The 17,525-nt window shown below is 45.9% G+C and overlaps 1 protein-coding gene across 1 annotated transcript in view; it reads right to left on the reverse strand.

The window, feature by feature from the left end:
- The window catches only part of MYO5C (myosin VC), a 94,743-nt gene that overhangs the window by 46,502 nt on the left and 30,716 nt on the right, over positions 1-17,525 (reverse strand). The window contains exons 10-17 of the mRNA XM_038580442.1: positions 14,137-14,402; positions 10,383-10,464; positions 8,870-9,010; positions 7,063-7,188; positions 4,743-4,826; positions 1,986-2,120; positions 1,459-1,556; positions 231-317 (exon numbers count right to left, since the gene is read on the reverse strand). Of these exons, the coding sequence (XP_038436370.1) occupies positions 231-317; positions 1,459-1,556; positions 1,986-2,120; positions 4,743-4,826; positions 7,063-7,188; positions 8,870-9,010; positions 10,383-10,464; positions 14,137-14,402 (1,019 nt within the window). The remainder of the gene's footprint in view (positions 1-230; positions 318-1,458; positions 1,557-1,985; positions 2,121-4,742; positions 4,827-7,062; positions 7,189-8,869; positions 9,011-10,382; positions 10,465-14,136; positions 14,403-17,525) is intronic.

The following is a 17,525-nucleotide window of genomic DNA, read 5'->3' on the forward strand; positions in this document are numbered from 1 at the left end:
CACTGGCAGTGGAAATGGGGGATGGGGTGGTCAGGGGGGCCCCCATCCCTCACACCGCCACCGGTCGCCCTAAGCACAGTGGGAAAAATCTTGGGGGGCATCTTGGGGGCATCTTATGCAAGTATCTAACAAAAAGTCTGGCAGCCGCTCCCTTGGTTCTCAGGAGGCCTGAAGTTGGGAAGATCCCCCCTCCCCACCCCACCGCCCGGAAGCAAGGAGTGACAGCGAACCTGGAAGGGTAGCTCTGCGCGCTAATGCGAATCGTTTCTAAAACGCCACAGGCTCGCAGCTGCTGAACAATCCTTTTGGAGTCGAACCTGAAAGAAGATGTGTGTTAGGATGCGTGTTAGCCATGATGACAGACAAACATGCCCATGAGCAGCGCAGCAGAGCCGCCGGGAGTGTGCGCCCCGGGGGAGTGGGGTCCGCCTCTGGGACCCCCACACCAGGCACCCAGCAGCTACTCCACGGACACCTGTTGCAGGGGAGATGAGAACAGCAGCTCTGCGAAGAGTTTGGGAAGCTGACTGAAGTGGTGGGGAAAGGACAGATTCAGAGAGCAGAAGCAGGGAAACTTCGCGGGGAATGGCCTTCGGTGACAAGCTGATGCATGTCAGCTTCGCATGACACCCAGAGCGGAAGAAACATTCCCGCCTGCGTCGTCCTAGTGCCCATCTGATGCTAGAATCACCTTTATGGGACACCCCCTGGCTGAGGTCTGAGCCTCTGGTGGGCACCCCCACACATATTCACCACCTCCAGGGACCGTGCACACCCCTCAGACCCCTCTCAGCTCTAGCCAGCTCAAAGACACTGCAACGCCCACTCCTAGTCTGGGGGCTTTCCTGGGGGCCCCGGAGAGCAAGTCTCATCTCATGCTGTATTTGAGGGTGAAACCTCTGTTCCTCTACCACCTTCCTTTAAAAAAACACATTTTCTTTCTTACTGAGTTATCATCGAAAGGCAGGATCATAGTAGCTTGAGGTGTACAACACAGTGACACGGTACTTGTGCATATTGTGAAACAATCACAGTAAGTCTGGATCACACTCATCACCATACATAGTTACAACAGTTTCTTTCTTGTGATGAGGACCTTTAGGATCTACTCTCATAGTAACTTTCAAACACACAATAGAGTGTTATTAACTATAGTCACCATGCTATACACAAATTATTCTTAGAACTTAGGAAACGCTCTGGCTTTCTCAGTTGCACAAACCTTAGTTGCAGACTATTCTTTCAGAGCTAGCCCCTTTGCTTCATCCTGGAGACAAGCTAGTTTAGCCTCCTTAGAGGCATTGTGCTGGCTAACAGTTTATGTAAAGGATGGGGTTGCTCTGAATCATTAAAAAAACCAGAAACAGTGAAGTGCAAGAGAATTATAAGCAAATTCTCCAACATTGTGACAGAAATGACCTCCTTGGTGTTTTCCCTCTACTGCATAGGAACACTTACTCAAAGGGTAATTTCTCATCGTTTGGCTTGATGCATCGGACATAGTGGGGTGTGGTTGCATTGAGGGTTTCCATGAGCAAGTACAGAGAGCCGCGGAACTAGGAAACAAGGTCAGAGAACAGATGTCATGTTGAAATTTGATGCTTAGATCGAGGCCAAAAAAAAAAAAAAAAAAAAAAGGAAGGCCCAACATTGGTAAATTAAGAAGAAAAGTTAACTTCATGTCTCAACATCTATTATGAAAGATTTCAATCCATGACTATGATTATTAGCATATCCTATATCCAATTACCCCAAATAGCAGGGAACTTAGCAAACATGTGGTTTGCTCAGGTGCATGTAACATTGAAGGCTGAGGTGTGATGATGATGAACTGTGGCCTTTCTTTGTATTTCCATATGTACTGGATGTGAAGCAGCTCAGTGCCCATGTCCAGGCCTGGAAGATGGGCACTACTGTGGCCTGGCTCCCGGGGGTGGTCTGGCCTAGGCCCCAGGCCCCCTCACCCTCAGATACTTTCTGGGTACCTTGCTCCCCACTGTGGTCCGGAACTGCTTGTTGTTTGGCTTGATAAGTGGCTTTGCAGATTTAACTGTGATCGCTGAACCAAAAGGGGAAGGAGGAACCGGATTTTCTCGAAAAAAGTTGGCACAGAGATGAAACTGGAAAGAACAGAGAGGATTCTAATGTCCAAAGGTGTTCACTCACAGTTATCAGCTGATGCAAACCATGTAAATGGCCACTACAACCCCAGGTAAGATGAGGTCAGCAGTCTCAACCAATCTCTACAGCCAAATCTGAATCCCAGAAGGGGACTGTCCTTCCTCCGGATGACACATGGCTTCTTTCCAGGAATATGAACAGAGGGTAAATCTGTGCAAATGTCTATATGGGTACCTGGGTCTGTATGCTGTTTCTACACCAGGAATCTCCTCCCTCCTACCTCACATTTTCATCCCTGCACATCCAAACTCTACCCATCATTCAAGGTTCTATTAAAATATTTTCTAGGGGATCCCTGGGTGGCTCAGCGGTTAAGCGCCTGCCTTCAGCCTACAGTGTGATCCTGGAGACCCGGGATGGAGTCCCACATCGGGCTCCCCGCATGGAGCCTGCTTCTCCCTCTGCCTGTGTCTCTGCCTCTCTCTCCTCTCTCTGTGACTATCATGAATAAATAAATAAATAAATAAATAAATAAATAAATAAATAAACTAAAAAAATATTTTCTAGCTCCATCTCTGGCACTTGCTTAGACTAATGTTAAAAAAAAAAGTAAAAAAAATTGTGCTCAACTCAAATTAATTCTGATTTCTTCTAAGTGAAAAAATCCTTTACTTGTGAGTGTCTTCTAAGATACTCATTACTTTCTATCATGCATCAATTACTTCTTTAAATGTCTTATCTGCTTAGAGTTAAATTCATTTTTTTCCTTTAAATCAGACACTGACAATCTCCTGTGGGGGGAAAATCCCTGTCTAATGAATCCTTGTATGTCTGGCTGTGAAACCAGTGGATCTGAATGTCCCACGCCTCTGAGAACCTTTGTGCTGAGCAGAGACCCATCCGTGCTTTCATGTGATCTGCATCCATCTTCTAGACTGGACCCCAGGGTATGCTTGGGGACGAGTAAGCAATTGGTGAATTAAATCAACTAATTTTGTACACAAGATGCAGGCCACTTCCACATTGAATTCTCTAACATAAATTGGTTTTAATAACTGAAGTTGTCATGCTTATGACTTACTTATGACTGTTAGTAGAAATGCTCATGCTTATATGGGAAATTGTCAAAATACTTGAATATCAACAAAGGATCAAGGATCTTTTTTTTTTGATAAAATAATTTTTCTTGGTGTTCAATTTACCAACATACAGAATAACACCCAGTGCTCATCCTGTCAAGTGCCCCCCTCAGTGCCCGTCACCCACTCACCCCCACCCCCCTCCCTTGTCCCCTTCCACCACCCCTAGTTTGTTTCCCAGAGTTAGGAGTCTTTATGTTCTGTCTCCCTTTCTGATATTTCCCACACATTTCTTCTCCCTTCCCTTATATTCCCTTTCACTATTATTTATATTCCCCAAATGAATGAGAACATACACTAGGATCAAGGATCTTTTAAAGAAAAAGAAAAATAGGGCAATCCCGGTGGCTCAACGGTTTAGCACCGCCTTCAGTCCAGGGCGTGATCCTGGAGACCCGAGATTGAGTCCCATATCAGGCTCCCTGCATGGAGCCTGCTTCTCTCTCTGCCTATGTCTCTGCCTCTCTCTCTCTCTCTGTGTGTTTCTCTCATGAATAAATAAATAAAATCTTTAAAAACACACACATACAAAAGAAAAATAAGTACAATCTAACCAAATATTTACAAAATGAAGGCTCGTGTATGGAATATTCTTTTTTAAAGATTATCTATCTATCTATCTATCTATCTATCTATCTATCTATTCATGAGAGACAGAGACAGAGAGAGAGAGAGAGAGAGAGAGAGAGAGGTGCAAAGACACAGGCAGAGGGAGAAGCAGGCTCCATGCAGGGAGCCTGATGTGGGACTCGATCCTGGGACTCCAGGATCACGCCCTGGGCCCAAGGCACTTGCTAAACTGCTGAGCCACCCAGGCGTCCCACGTATGGAATATTCTTATTTTCAAATGTTAATAAGGAAATGTTCGAAGAGGAAAAGAAAAAAACAGAAGTTATTCCTTTGGTGACACTACTTCTCATAAAGAACTGTGGATTCAGGGAGCTTGCACATCAGAACCAGCACCCTTTTCCCCAGGTCACCCTCTCCTTGTGTTGCCCTGGTTTCTTTTATGTGCTTAGCACTACCTGCCATTGCCACTTATGTGGTTAGGGTATGTTACTCCCTCTAGAACGTGAGCTTCACGAGGGCAGGAACCCTGACTGCCTTGTTCACTGCTGCATCAGGAATCTAGGACCAGTGATGGCACATGGTAGGTGCTCCATAAATATCTGTGGATGAATGAATCAAATGTGAACTGTGGCTCTTTAACTGGTTATATATTAGCTATCTTTCCTTTCTGGTATCCACACATTTGATTTCTGATTTTGTATCTAATGAATAATTATTTGGATGCTTTCAGAAGCTTGATACATATTTTAGTCCCAATTCCAAAACAGTTATTTTTCTACGTCTGAGCTACAGGTTGCCACTGTAAGACAGTACACACGCCCACATACTTCTTACTCTTTCCTGATGAACATCTAGGTCCGTGTCAAGTTACATAAGGAATAACATTAATTACCTCTTAGGGACCTTACCAACCTTGCTTGCTCTCAGGGTTTCAACCAACATGTCATAGACGGTATCTCTGTTCTTTTCAAGGAAACCTTCACATTTATATTCTACCTATGTAGAGAAAGGATTTAATTATTTCCAAAGAAGAAAAGCAAACAGCATCTAAATATCATAGTTTTTCTCTTTTTCTTTTTCAACAATGACTAATGAAGGAGCTAAAAAGGCAATCTTCTAAAAAGAGATTCAGTTTCTGTTTTTTACAGCAAATCATTTATATAAAACCTTCAAAGCTGGGAATATGTCATCTGATGGAAAGAGCCAGGCTTTCCTAATCCTGGATTTTTCACTAGCCACTGATCACTCGGTATTCACCTATGGGTTCCCTCTAGCCACAGGTGACCGGTCATTCCCTGCGATATGTGCAGTCAATACACACATAAGTCTAAGAACTGGCTTGGGGTTCACTCTGCCTTTGAAGCCATCAGGAGGAGGAAAAAACCTCAGTGTTGCCCTTTGTGTTCAAACAGAAATATTTCCCTAAATAGCATTAATATGGTAGAAAGAATATCTGACCATTTGATCGCAGAGTGTTCAAGGGCCACTGAAGCCCTTAGAATCAAGTATAGTGGGTAAATGTTTGCACTGCTTGAATTTGGCTTCGAAAAACTCCACACAACCCTTTCTGATCCATGAGGCTTCTTGAACCCCTCAAACAACATATCCAGGGTAGTTGCTTAAATATTCAAACTCCAAAAGTTTATGCCTCTGGGTTACATAGTTTATTATGTGATATATATTTTTCATAGGTTAGAAAACACATCTAAAATAAAATTTTAATGACTGTTCATCAACAGGCTTTTAGCAGATTCTGGAATCTGGAGGCAGAGAGAGTGCTCACAGACCCATGGGCAAGTACTTTGCTTTGTTCCCTTAAGTGAGGAAGGGTCCTTGCTGTGCAGAGTTTGGGTTAAGAACCAGGAACTCTGGCTGTGTGTAAACACTCCCTGGTGAATGAAGACCTTGGATTGCTGTATAGATTCTTCCAGGCTGGTGGTGTGAGCCTCTGGTTTAAAAGGGCAAAGATATAATAATGTAGAGCTGGCCTGATCCAGGGAGACCATCTGTGGGCACAGTCACAGGTGCCTCTCTTGGGAGCTCTGGGGGCTGCGGGAAAATGTGCTGACTTGTTGCATCTAAGCACAGCCGTCTCACTTTCAAAATCATTGTATTTCCCGGGCTAAGTAAATTGAGAACCTAAGTTAATCTCACAGTGCGTGTGGTTTCTCCCTACCAACCTGCAGTCCACCCAAAATGCTGCTTTGAAGAGGTTCTTCTTAGAAGTGCCAGGGGTGAGAGAATTAAATGTGCAGAAACCAAGTACCATGAAGAGGGTCTTGAAGTAAATCCCATATGTGTATGGGAAAGTCTGATACCTTTTTTCCCCTGCTTTCCCCCATGGGATCCCAGCTGTGGAATTGCAAAAGACAACAACTAGAAAATATAACCTCAGATATTATCATTCACTTCATATGCATCTTTGCAGGAATCAATAATGCTACCAGGTTTTTACAGTGCTCCTCTAGTCCACAAAGTTCATCACAGAATTTCTAGCTTGTTGTCCCCTCCCCTGCCATCTCAGTCACAATGAATACTCTGACTCCCAGCACTAGCACTGTTCCCATGATCCCAAGGCACTGACCAGGCCCCTAGGGTGACACCCAACTGCTAAGGGCAGGAGTTTCTTAGGGAAGGAAAACAAAATGAAACATATGTTTATGGCAAGTGGTGATGGTGATTTTTCTTTTTTCCCTCTTTCCTAAGCTTTCTGTAATGTAATTTTAAAATAACTTCTTCTTTTTATTAAAGTCACATGTTTAATAAAGAATAATAGATCTATAAAGAAGAAAATAAAGATCACCTAGAAAAAGCAACATCTTGGGCCAGCCTATGTTACCACTGTAAAACATATACCACAATGTAATAAAGAAAGAAAACCTCAAAAAAAAAAAAAAAAGATATAGCTTTCATTATAGAAAACAATTATGCTGTTTTGAGGACAATTTCATAGAGGAAAAAAACTGATAAGACACTAATGAATTCACGGTAAAGCCAAAATCAGAAATGAGGTCTACTAGCAGCAGACTTATCTTTAAAGCAGTACAGCTGAAATTCATATTTTGTAATAAAAACAAATTAAAAACTGTTAAACACATGCACACGTATCCTTCATCACAGCTACGTGCCAAGTGTGCTTGAATCTGGCCAGAGAAGTCCCCGGCTTCTAGCTGCACCTAGGAAACCACACCAGCTCCAGGGAAGACAGCACTGCTCCAGACCCTCACTGTACCTTGTCAGCAAAGTGCTGGATGATAAAGGATGTATTTGACATTCTGGGTTTTTCGAACAAAGAGTTCTTGTTGACAAAATTATTATATAGCTTTTGAAGCCAGTTTTCATCAGTTCCTTGTGGTAACTGCAAGAGAAAAGCAAACCAAATAGTAGGGAAGAAAAGTAGAGATGAGAGATTAATAGAGGCACAGAAAAGTTCTAATTCTGACAAACCAAGGTGAACTGATGCCTCAGAGTGAGCTGCTTACATCTGCGGCTCCTTTCTATAGAGCAGCTCAAGGTACACGTCTGTCCTTGATCCCAACAGTCTTTAGAGTGTCATTTAAACAGACATATTGATGCCCTTTTAGAAGAACAAAATGTTATAAACTAGAAGGAAATGGACATAGAGTGACTCAAGAGTGAAGAAATTTATTTTTGCAAAGTGGCAGTATTCCTATTATTTCTTCCCAAAGAAGTCTAAAAGGTTTAGGGGAAAAAATAGCATAGATTCCATTACATGAATGTGAGTTCTGTTCTCAGTTGGATGGGGAAAGGCGAATAACCTAAATGTAGTGCTCCCCACCTCGCCTCCGTCTCAGGAAAATAGCTTTTTTTTTTTTTTTTTTCCATTTTACAGGCTATTGAATAACCACTTCCTCAAACAAAGCTAGTTGCAAAACTTGTTCTTCATACTGGTGATATGGAAGCGATCAGTGATATTCAGCCCCGGGTCAGTGAATACCCCATTGTGTCCAAATGACTCCTGCATGCTGCTCTGTGATAGTGATCACCTAGCGAACATCTGTGTAGAGGAGGTACAAATATTTCCTAGAGGCTGCCTTGGCCTGTGCACCCTGCCCTCACTAGATCATTCCAGAATGCTTAGCCCTGCTGCCAGCCCTTTAATCTTGTATCACTCCAGGGGCTGAAACACGGGCAGTACCAGAAAGGATAATCTGTGAGAAAAAGTGTAGAATTGAGAATTTCAGGGAGAAAGGCCAGTTAGTCTTCAACATTATGACTTTTTTTTTTTTTACTTTTTTTTTTAAAGAAATAAATCTCTGGAAAAGGAAACTAAACCTATGTTTAAACATCATAATATAATCTTTAAAAAATATTTATTTATTTTTATGTTAAACCACCAAGTTTGGGGATAATTTATTTCTTTTAATTTAAATTTTATTGAACATACAGTGCCATATTGGTATCTAGAGTAGAAACCAATTCACTGAGTCATCACTTACACATAACACCCCAAAATACAATCTTCAAACGAAAAACGAGTACTTTCCTGGGGATTATTTGTCCCTGTGACCCCATGAGGGACACTGCTAGGCTGGCCCACTGTAAAGGTGGCTCTTCCTAGAGGGAGATAATAACAGGAGAACTAGAGACCTCTTCTCTTGAATTGTATGATACTGATTTTTCAGCTACACCTCCCAGTGGATGACTCACAAGAAAGAGGAAATAAAACTCAATTCTTGTTAGTCATTAACAAGTGGTATGAGGTTACCTGCTATTTTCACTTCCATTCTACATACGCCTTGGACAGCCTCAAAGGGCTTCTCCTTGCTGGACATGACCTGAGATGTTGTGCACAGTACCTAAAGGTGGGCTACACATGAAGAGGGTGGGAAGCTCAGCTGGCCCTCTGGAGTTCCTACTATGGACTGCTATCCCAACATTAACATCATCAATTGGGTAACATGTCAGGAATTCACACACACACACACACACACACACACACACACACACATCCAGTTTGTAATATTCTCATCTGTTACTATGCAGAAGTTGAACAACAACAAAAAAATTTAAGTTACCAAGCATTCTTCATCCAGTAGTTCCAAAATACCCATTTTTGCTTCAATCAGGTCAATAACTGGTTGATTGTCATAAAAATCTATCAGCGTCCAAGGGATATCTTCCTTCATGTATTCTTCTTGTTCAAGTTTAAAGACATGCTGGAAATCCAGAAATTAATAGAGTAAATAAAACAGAACATTAAAGTGTGCTTCCAAAGTCCAGGACGTGAGCATTTGGAAAACACAGATACCTGACTGTTTTGTAATGTTTAGGGAAGACTTTGAGGTGCAGATACCCATGATGGATGATGCAGAGTTCCTGACATGATCCTCCCACCTGGTCTGAGTGGGACCCCACATCCTGTTGCCTCCAACACGGAGCCCACTCAGGGTGGTCCTGCAACCCCTCCCTGCTCACAGCACTGCCGCTTTCCAAGACAGATGCAGCCTCTAGGGCTGGGTGGGAGCCAGCCTGCCTGAGAATGCTGGCTGTGAGGACAGTGTCAGAAGCCAACACGTGGACAACTTTGTTCATGACTAGTTCAGGCCATAAGGGTGCCAGGGAGGCTCCCCAGAGATCTGGCTTGGGCTCATCCTAACTGCAAGTGGTGGGGAGAGAAGGGGTAGCAAGGAGAAAGCCTCCCACAGAAGATCCCTCTGCCACCACAGAAGCCCAATCGGAGGTTGTGAAACATGACTCTTACACAAGCCAGAGAGAGCAGAGTAGTGATGGGGGCGGAGGGGAATGCAAAGGATGGTGGGGTGACTTCAGGTGAGTCATGCAGCATATCTACCTGGAATAAGCTTTACTTGTAGTTATGAAATACTAAACTTCTAGGGAATCCTTGAGAATGCTAACAAAACATAAATTTGCAATGGGGTGAAATTTAATGTTATACATGGATTAATTCTAAAGTGCAGAAAAGGAAAGAAAAGAAACACTTACTATGATTCAATGTTAGGTCTACTCCTCATAACAATATTAGGCAGGCGGATACCAGTGACTTGTTTTTCCAAAAGAAGAAACTGAGGTTCTGAGCCTGAGGTCTCAGAAGAAGAAGGCGGGAGAGCAGAGAGTCAAAGCCAGTTCTCTTTGAGCAAAAGTCCATGCTCTCCATGATGTCATACTATTTTTTCCTCAGGAATTGTTTGAGAGAAGCTGAATTTCAACAGATGAGCAGGAATTTGCCAGATCAAGAAGAAGGGATGGGGAAAGGACAGGAGCCGGTGGGTTATGGCACAGAGGGGAGCAGGTACAAACATAAAGAGGCTTGCAAGGCCCTGGGGCCTTCAGGAAACTCCAGCATTTGGTCCTGATGCTCAGAGGGTCTGTGAGCAGGTGCAGGCAGGTGATGGACTCGGCTGAGCTCATGCCAGGCGGCTAGAACAGGATGGAATAGGCTGGGAAGGTGTGATTTCAAGACAGGGCCACAAGGTGGTGCAGTGACCCAGCGTGGGGCTCCTGAGGAGAGGCCGCGGTGCACACGCAGGGCTGAGAACCAAGTTTCAAGAAGGCGGAAGAGTCACCTACCAGGTTAAACTGCTGCTGCAGCTTCTCATTAGCGTAATTGATGCAAAACTGTTCAAAGCTGTTCACATCAAAGGTTTCAAAACTGAAATATGGTTTGAACAAGTTAAAACATCCGTGCAGGGCACATGCATTTGTTTACAGATAAGCATTTTTTGACAAACTTCATAGTTTAAAAGTTGGCTGTTTTCTGCAAGTTTTAACTACGCTTCATAGCTTCTGGTTTTAATATCCTGGCAGTTTATAAATCATCTTTTTCCAGGCGGCCTCTGGAAGGAATCTGGTGTGTACAAAACGCCTACCCTGAGGCGGCCTCATGACAGGCTGGTCACAGTGGGCTGTTTGCTTCACATAACAGCGCCCACAAACAATTACTCTCTTTGTGGATGAGGAGCTAAAGCTGCGAGAGGTCACGAAGCATGCCTGAGGTCACGCAGGGAGTGTCGGACTCAGTGGAGAACCTGCCTGCTCACAGCACCTGTGCTTGGGGGGTTGGGGGGGCGGACAAGGCCGCTGCTCCCCACTCTGCTGAGTGAGGGGCGGCACAGCTCTGCCTCCCCACGGCCTGGCTTCAGGGTTTGGAAGACAAGGGCAAGGTCAGTAAAGAGCCTACAGCACAGCAGACGCCAAGGCGTCTATTTTCAGACTTTGAATACTTGTCTCTAGAGTTGCAAACCCAGGGCCTGGGAGGAGGCAGGTGGTGAGAGAAACAGGAAGCAGGTGGAGGCAGCGCTGCCGTGAGCGGTGCGTGGGCCACAAGCAGGGCTGTCCCCCGGGGCAGCTGTCGCTCAGCTCCTGGCCTCGACCAGGACTAGCACTGGGCTGGCTGTGAGACCGCCAGACCCCCAAGGAAGCTGGGAATGTGAACTGGCGCGTGAACTCTCTCACTCTACAGCCAGGTGAACGCTCCTGCCAGGAGGAAGCTGAGCGCTGCAGGTATCGGGCTTGGTGCTCCGCCACCTCACTTAACCCTGACGCGCAGGGCGCGGGACCAGCAGGACCCCTCGTCACACCTGACAGCCAGAGGCCAACAGCAGCAAGTGGTACCAGACAAGCATTTTGACCCCAGCTCTGGGGTCTCCAAAGCCTTGGTTCTTTTTTTTTTTTTTTCAAAGCCTTGGTTCTTAATGGCTCTAATCGTGAGTAGTTCCTGCTGGCTCCAACCGCGGTTCCCTGGGAATCCCACTTGACTAACCCAGGTTGGCTCAGGTAGGAATTTCTGAGTGGGTTAAGGACCTGGATGGTGCTCTAGACAGCTCCAGGGTGACTCAAAGCAGGAGTAGAACCCACATAGCTCGGGCTGGGGGTGAGTCCAGAGGGCCTCGTGGTGCTCCACGGCCCACAGCCAGGGCCAAAGGGGAGGCTTTCTAGAGCAGGGGTGGAATATCAAATATCAATTATTTTCCTGTCCTCTTACATACTCCTTCTTCCAAAAACGGGCCCTCAGATCTGAAATTCAAAACCCACGGAAGGACCTAAATCTTGGACCTAAAATGCCAGAAGCACATTAGCTATTACAACACTTCACGTGTGAATGATGCTTATGGTTCTTAAGATGCCTTCACAATTTTTTCCATTTGAAGTTCATCATAACCCTGCGCGAGGGGCCCCAGCTTACAGAGGCAGAAACGAGGTTTGGAGAGGTCTTGTGACTTTCTTGGGGCCACACAGTGGTGCCACAGCACTCCCTCTCCGGGTCCCGACCCCCAGCCCTGGGCCTTGCTCACTCTGGGTGCACGGCACGTAGACGCCAACTGGCTGGGGAACCACAAGGTTTCATGTTGTTCTGAGCCGAAACCTCAAGGCTCACAGCTTTGCCTGTCATCATTTTCAGTGCTCGTAACTTCTCCTTTGAGGCTGCTGTATTTCCAGGTCCAACTGAGCCCAGTTCTCTCAAAAGCTGCCTGGCGTGCGTGAGCCGGGGCTGATCCACAGGAACATGCCAGATGGGGAGAGGCCTGAAAGGGTTCACCCCAGGCAGCAGCAGCAGCACTCAGAAAGGACCTCATTCTTTTAGAGGAGCCTGTTAGTTCTGACATGGCAGCAAGCACTCAACCTTTAGCGTTTTTGAAGAGGATTTTAATTTTAAAATTTTAATTTAAGGTCTACTCTAAGCATGTTCTTATAAATTTAGTTACTGTCTCAGGTTTGCTCACTTAACCAAAACTTCGAATTCCTTATCCCATTGGCCTCCAGGCTTCATGGATCTGACTCCTGCCTGCCTGACTCCTCACTCACTTCGTGTACTCAGCTGCCTCCTCTCTCCCCTGGCCCCCGTTATCTCTGGCACATCCATCTGCTCTCTACTTATTCCCATCACAAGAACCATCCCAATCTCTAATTGCCTGCCGGCTTTCTCTACTAAAATTTAAGTCCCAAAAAGACATGGGCCATATGCCTATTCTGTTTATCAATCCCACCCATCACATGTCTGGCACTTAAATAGGTGTTGACTGAATGGAATAATATATCCTTAGAGGACTGTTTATTTTTAAGACATTTAAAAACACAGAAAAGAACAGAATACTATAGCAATCACGTAACTCTACCAATAATAGAGACCATTGTTTAAAAAGATTATTTCTTTTTAAAAGTCTACTTAGATTCTCACTGGCTCCTCAAATCCTCTTTGTAGCACAAGACAAGGTAAATCATTTACTAGACTATCCCAGTAACGTATCAATATTTTAGAACTGTTGACATACGCTATTAATTGGGAGTCACATGTATTAACTCAGAATCTAAATTAAACAAAGTACCTCCCTTGAGGCACTGTCTCACATTACACAGCTATGGGAAAGCCGATTCTCTGCACCTGGGTAAAAGTTCAACAGCATCATCACGGCCCATCTGCTGTGGGGGCTCTCCCCTTTGTATGGGGAGGAGGGGTTGGCCTACTGCTCACTGGGTGGGAGGGAACACACTCCAGGCTGAGGGGGACACCTTGAATGGAATGATCTGCCTGAGAAACCAGGACTGGTCCTGGGAGGGGTGAAGCGTTGAGCATCTGAAGGCAGCTGTTGACAAACAAAAGCCTGAGCACCAAGAAGCCTGAGAACCTGCCTCCACGCTGGCCTGCCCTCACTCATGCCATCTGGGGATGCTATAAGCATCTTGGGCACACATGTGGCCTTGGATTTAGAAAAAGGAGGACCAGGCAAAGAGGAGGAAGAGCAACTCCAGTGTGGTGAGAACTTTGTCCTCAATGGTATTACGCCAGCTGGAGAAGGGCTGGGGTCCGAGAATGGAAGAGGATTCTGGTGTGCGAAGCTGGCTGTCAGAGCCCTGGCTTTGCGCCCACCTCTGACCCTGTGAGCACAGGCAGGGCACAGGATGTCTGGGGCTGTCATTTGGCCCCTTTGAAATGGGAGAGTTGTGTCAGGGCTCCACCCCCTCATGAGGCCTCTGCAGAGAACCAGACATGGGCTCTACCACCAGCTGAGCAACGGCCAACACACTTCTGCATGTAAGCCTTGGTTGTTTCGCCTCTGCTTGAGAGGCAGAAAGTGCGTGGGGACCACCCAGCACAGAAGCCTCTTGGTGCAGGTCACTGTTAGTTCAGCATCTATGTAACCTGCTCTACATAAGCACACTGTAGCCCAGGGGACGGAACTTAACATCCACAAGTGCAAACACAGACACCACCATCTTTCTGATCATGTGAAACACAAATGAGAAACCAGAACAAAATGATCTAAAAATAATGGGCATTTGACATTTCAATGAGGAAAGACAGGCTCACAGAAGAGAATCTTACCCATAAATGTCCAAAACACCAATAAAAGTGTGCTGCTTGCCTGAAAACTGCAACGCTTGGTTAATTCTCTCCACAATGAAGTCGAACAGGTGAGCGTAGATCTTTTTGGCCAGTGCGTCCCTGGCGTTGATGGCCTGGGGCCTGGTCATGGGCTTCACCACCGTCTCGGAGGTTGTGATGATTTTGCGATTGCACAGCCACTGAGCAATTTTGCTCCTCTCCAGGCCCAGGAGCTCACAGAACACCTCCAGGTGCCTGTCGTCCTCCTTCAAACACAAGCACAAGCCCCATCAGGGGTGTCTGGCCCTCTAACCCAGCAGCAGCCCACCCGGCAGGGGCCCCTGGGCATCCATCCAGGCCTGTGCCAGAGACAAGGATGAGCTGGCTTGAGAATGACCAGGCCTCAGAGGAAAGCAGGAGGGCCGCAGCGGCATGGAGCCTGCATCAAGGCATGGCTATGATGATGCCAGGGAGTTCTGGACTGCATCCCACCTGGGGTTTCATTCTGGCCAAAGAACATCAGCAGTGAGTAAGGCCACAGATGCAACCCTCCCCTTCCTCTGCATGTGGACACAGCCTCAAGGCTCTGCTCTTCCCTTTGTAACATGCTCAGACCACCTGCCAGCATGGTCACTCACCCTGTCCCTACCTGTGTGGTCAGGGTTTGTGTGGGTGGTCCAGCCCTGAGGTACATAGATGTCATTGTCAGAGAACCTGACAGTGGGGCTCCTTTAACAGAGCTGGCCTCTCAACTGAGGAGGAATGTGTGGAAGACTTTTTGGACACACAAAGTGAATCTTGCGTCTCTCCCAGCTGGGGCATGAGAGCTGCCCCACTGGTCAGAGACAAGGAGAGGTCTGTTCCTCTTTGTCTTGAGCTCGCATGGGCAAGGAGTCCTTGTCACATGGCAAGGAGATGTGACCCCTGTGACTGAGCACAATCGTTCCCCTTGGGCAAGGGAAGTTCCCGGGGAAGGCTGATCTGTAGAAACCATCACAGCCAATGGGAAAGCCATGAGGTTGCATTTAAAAAGCATCAGATTACAGTAGAGCAAACAATCTAAAAAAGTCCTGCCGCCTCCTTGCTGCTCACCTACACCCCTTCTGACCAACATCTCAAGAACACAAAGCTTGTATTCACATGCCTGACCTCTTCACTGGGGAACAGACAGGCAGAGCCATGGGTTTTCTTCCTTCTAAGAAGGAACTAAACCATCTGAGTCCAAAACATTCAGGTACAAGTGCAGGTGCAGGGGGAAGGGTTAGGGGCAACAATTCTTTAAAAAATGACTTCAGCCAGATTGGGCTTGCTCGATATTTCAAGTTTCCGATGCAAATCAATGGTATGTATGTTGCAAAGATAGGACCACTCATTACAGAACTGGTAATTTGCTCTCAAGATTCTACATCTTTTTCAGAGACTTTGTCTCCTCAGATTGATAGACAAAGGATTTTTAGTCTATCATTTTTAACTCCTCCTCCAAAATACTACCTTCATAACAAACTTCATGGGACAGAGATCGGTGCAAGGGCATTTGTTGGGTGGAAATCATACCTTCAGTCTATGGAGTTTGAGAAGAACAAAGGTAGAAACCCGTTTCTTGGAGGTAATCGAGAAGGCACAGAGGGAGAACCACCACCACATGCACACCAGGCTCCTATCCAGGCCTACTGTCCCCCCCTCCCAGAACCTCCCAGTCCCATGCAAACTCACCAACTGGGTGAGGGATGGACACGGGGCTGGGGGGGGTAGTGGTGGTGGGGGGCGCTTAGTGTGAGTGCTTGAGGAGAGGGAGGAGGATTACTTCCTGGTCACAGGACAACAGGACTGAAGCACTGAGCCAAAGCCCACATCCTCCATCCACTCTGTTTGGTTCTTTCTCTTCCCTGAACTGCAGGTTCTAGAGAGCTGGAAAATGACCAGTGTACCAAATTATCTACCATTCCCACCGAATTTCCTTTGGGCACAGGAAAACGGGTATCGTTATACTATGAACTAAACACTTCCTCCCAAAATTTATATGTTGAAGCCCTAACCTCCAACGTGATGGTGTTTGGAGTGGGGCCTTTGGGAGGTGCTTAGGTCTAGATGATGCCATGAGGTAGGGCCCTCACAATGGGATTAATGCCTTTCTAAGGAGAGGAAGAGACCAGAGCTCTCTCTGTCCCTCTCTCTATTGCAAGGACCCAGCAAGCAGGGGGATGTTTGCAAGCCAGGAAGAGAAACCTCACCAAGAGCTCAACCATGCTGTTCCCCTGATCTAGAACTTCCAGCCTCCAGGACTGTGAGAAAATAAAGTTCTGTTGTTGAAGCCACCCAGCCTTTGGTATTTTGTTATGGTCAGGGGAGTTGACCAGATATATATATATATATATATATATATATATATATATATATAGAGAGAGAGAGAGAGAGAGAGAGAGAGAGAGAGAGAGATACATAAAGCTTGAAACGTCAGGTGATCTGGTATTCCTTAGAAGCATTTTTTACTATGTGTTATTTTCTTCTTTGCATGGCTATTTATGAGAAGAACCAAACACATGCCCCTACTGAGGATTACTTTTCCATGATTCCATCAAAGATACACACATATAAACTTAACCTGTGTTCATTAAATTAAAAAAAATCTGTCACAAATTTACATGGGAATATATTTCCAGAGAGACAGAGTCAGCACAATGGGTGCCTGATGTGGGCAAGTGTCAGGAGGTGGGAGGTGTCCTTTCTGCTCAAAATATCCAGTGTCCTGAGGACCCTACATGACCTCACCCTCTCCTCACCCCCACACATCTTCTGGCCTCATCTATCACCCTTTCTTTCACTCACTCCTCTTTGGCTATCCTGACATTTTTTCTATTTGTTAAATAACACCTTCTGCTTGAGGGCCTCTGCACTTGCTATTCCCTCTACTTTGAATGTTTTCTCCCCACCCCAATACAGGCACAGTTCACCTTCTCATCGTCAGGCCTCTGCCCACCGCCACTGTACCAGCAAGGCTTTCTCTGAATGCTCTACACAAAAGACACAGCCCCTCTGTACCCCCGACTCCGCTTCATTTTCCTTTCTAATGGCCATCACCAGTGGCCAGAGCCCATAAGTGGTGCTCGTGTCTCCTCCTCTCCACCTCCTACTCCCCAGATCATGAGCACCATGAAGCACTTCTTGTCTGGTTTTGTTCACTACTGTTTCTCCAGAGCTTGCAACAGGGCTTGGCACAAAGCAAGTAGTTAGTAAAATTTACTCAATGAAAGAAAAACACAGAGAATGTATTTTCCCCTTCTCTACTATTACAAGGGGAAGAATTTTTACTCTTACAAGCCAGTCACTTTACTCTTTGCTTCCTTGCTCCTGACAACTGGTCTCCCCAGAAGACCCAGTGGGCCTGGTGC

Source organism: Canis lupus, chromosome 30 (assembly GCF_011100685.1).
Source record: "Canis lupus familiaris isolate Mischka breed German Shepherd chromosome 30, alternate assembly UU_Cfam_GSD_1.0, whole genome shotgun sequence".
Classification (NCBI taxonomy): domain Eukaryota; kingdom Metazoa; phylum Chordata; class Mammalia; order Carnivora; family Canidae; genus Canis; species Canis lupus.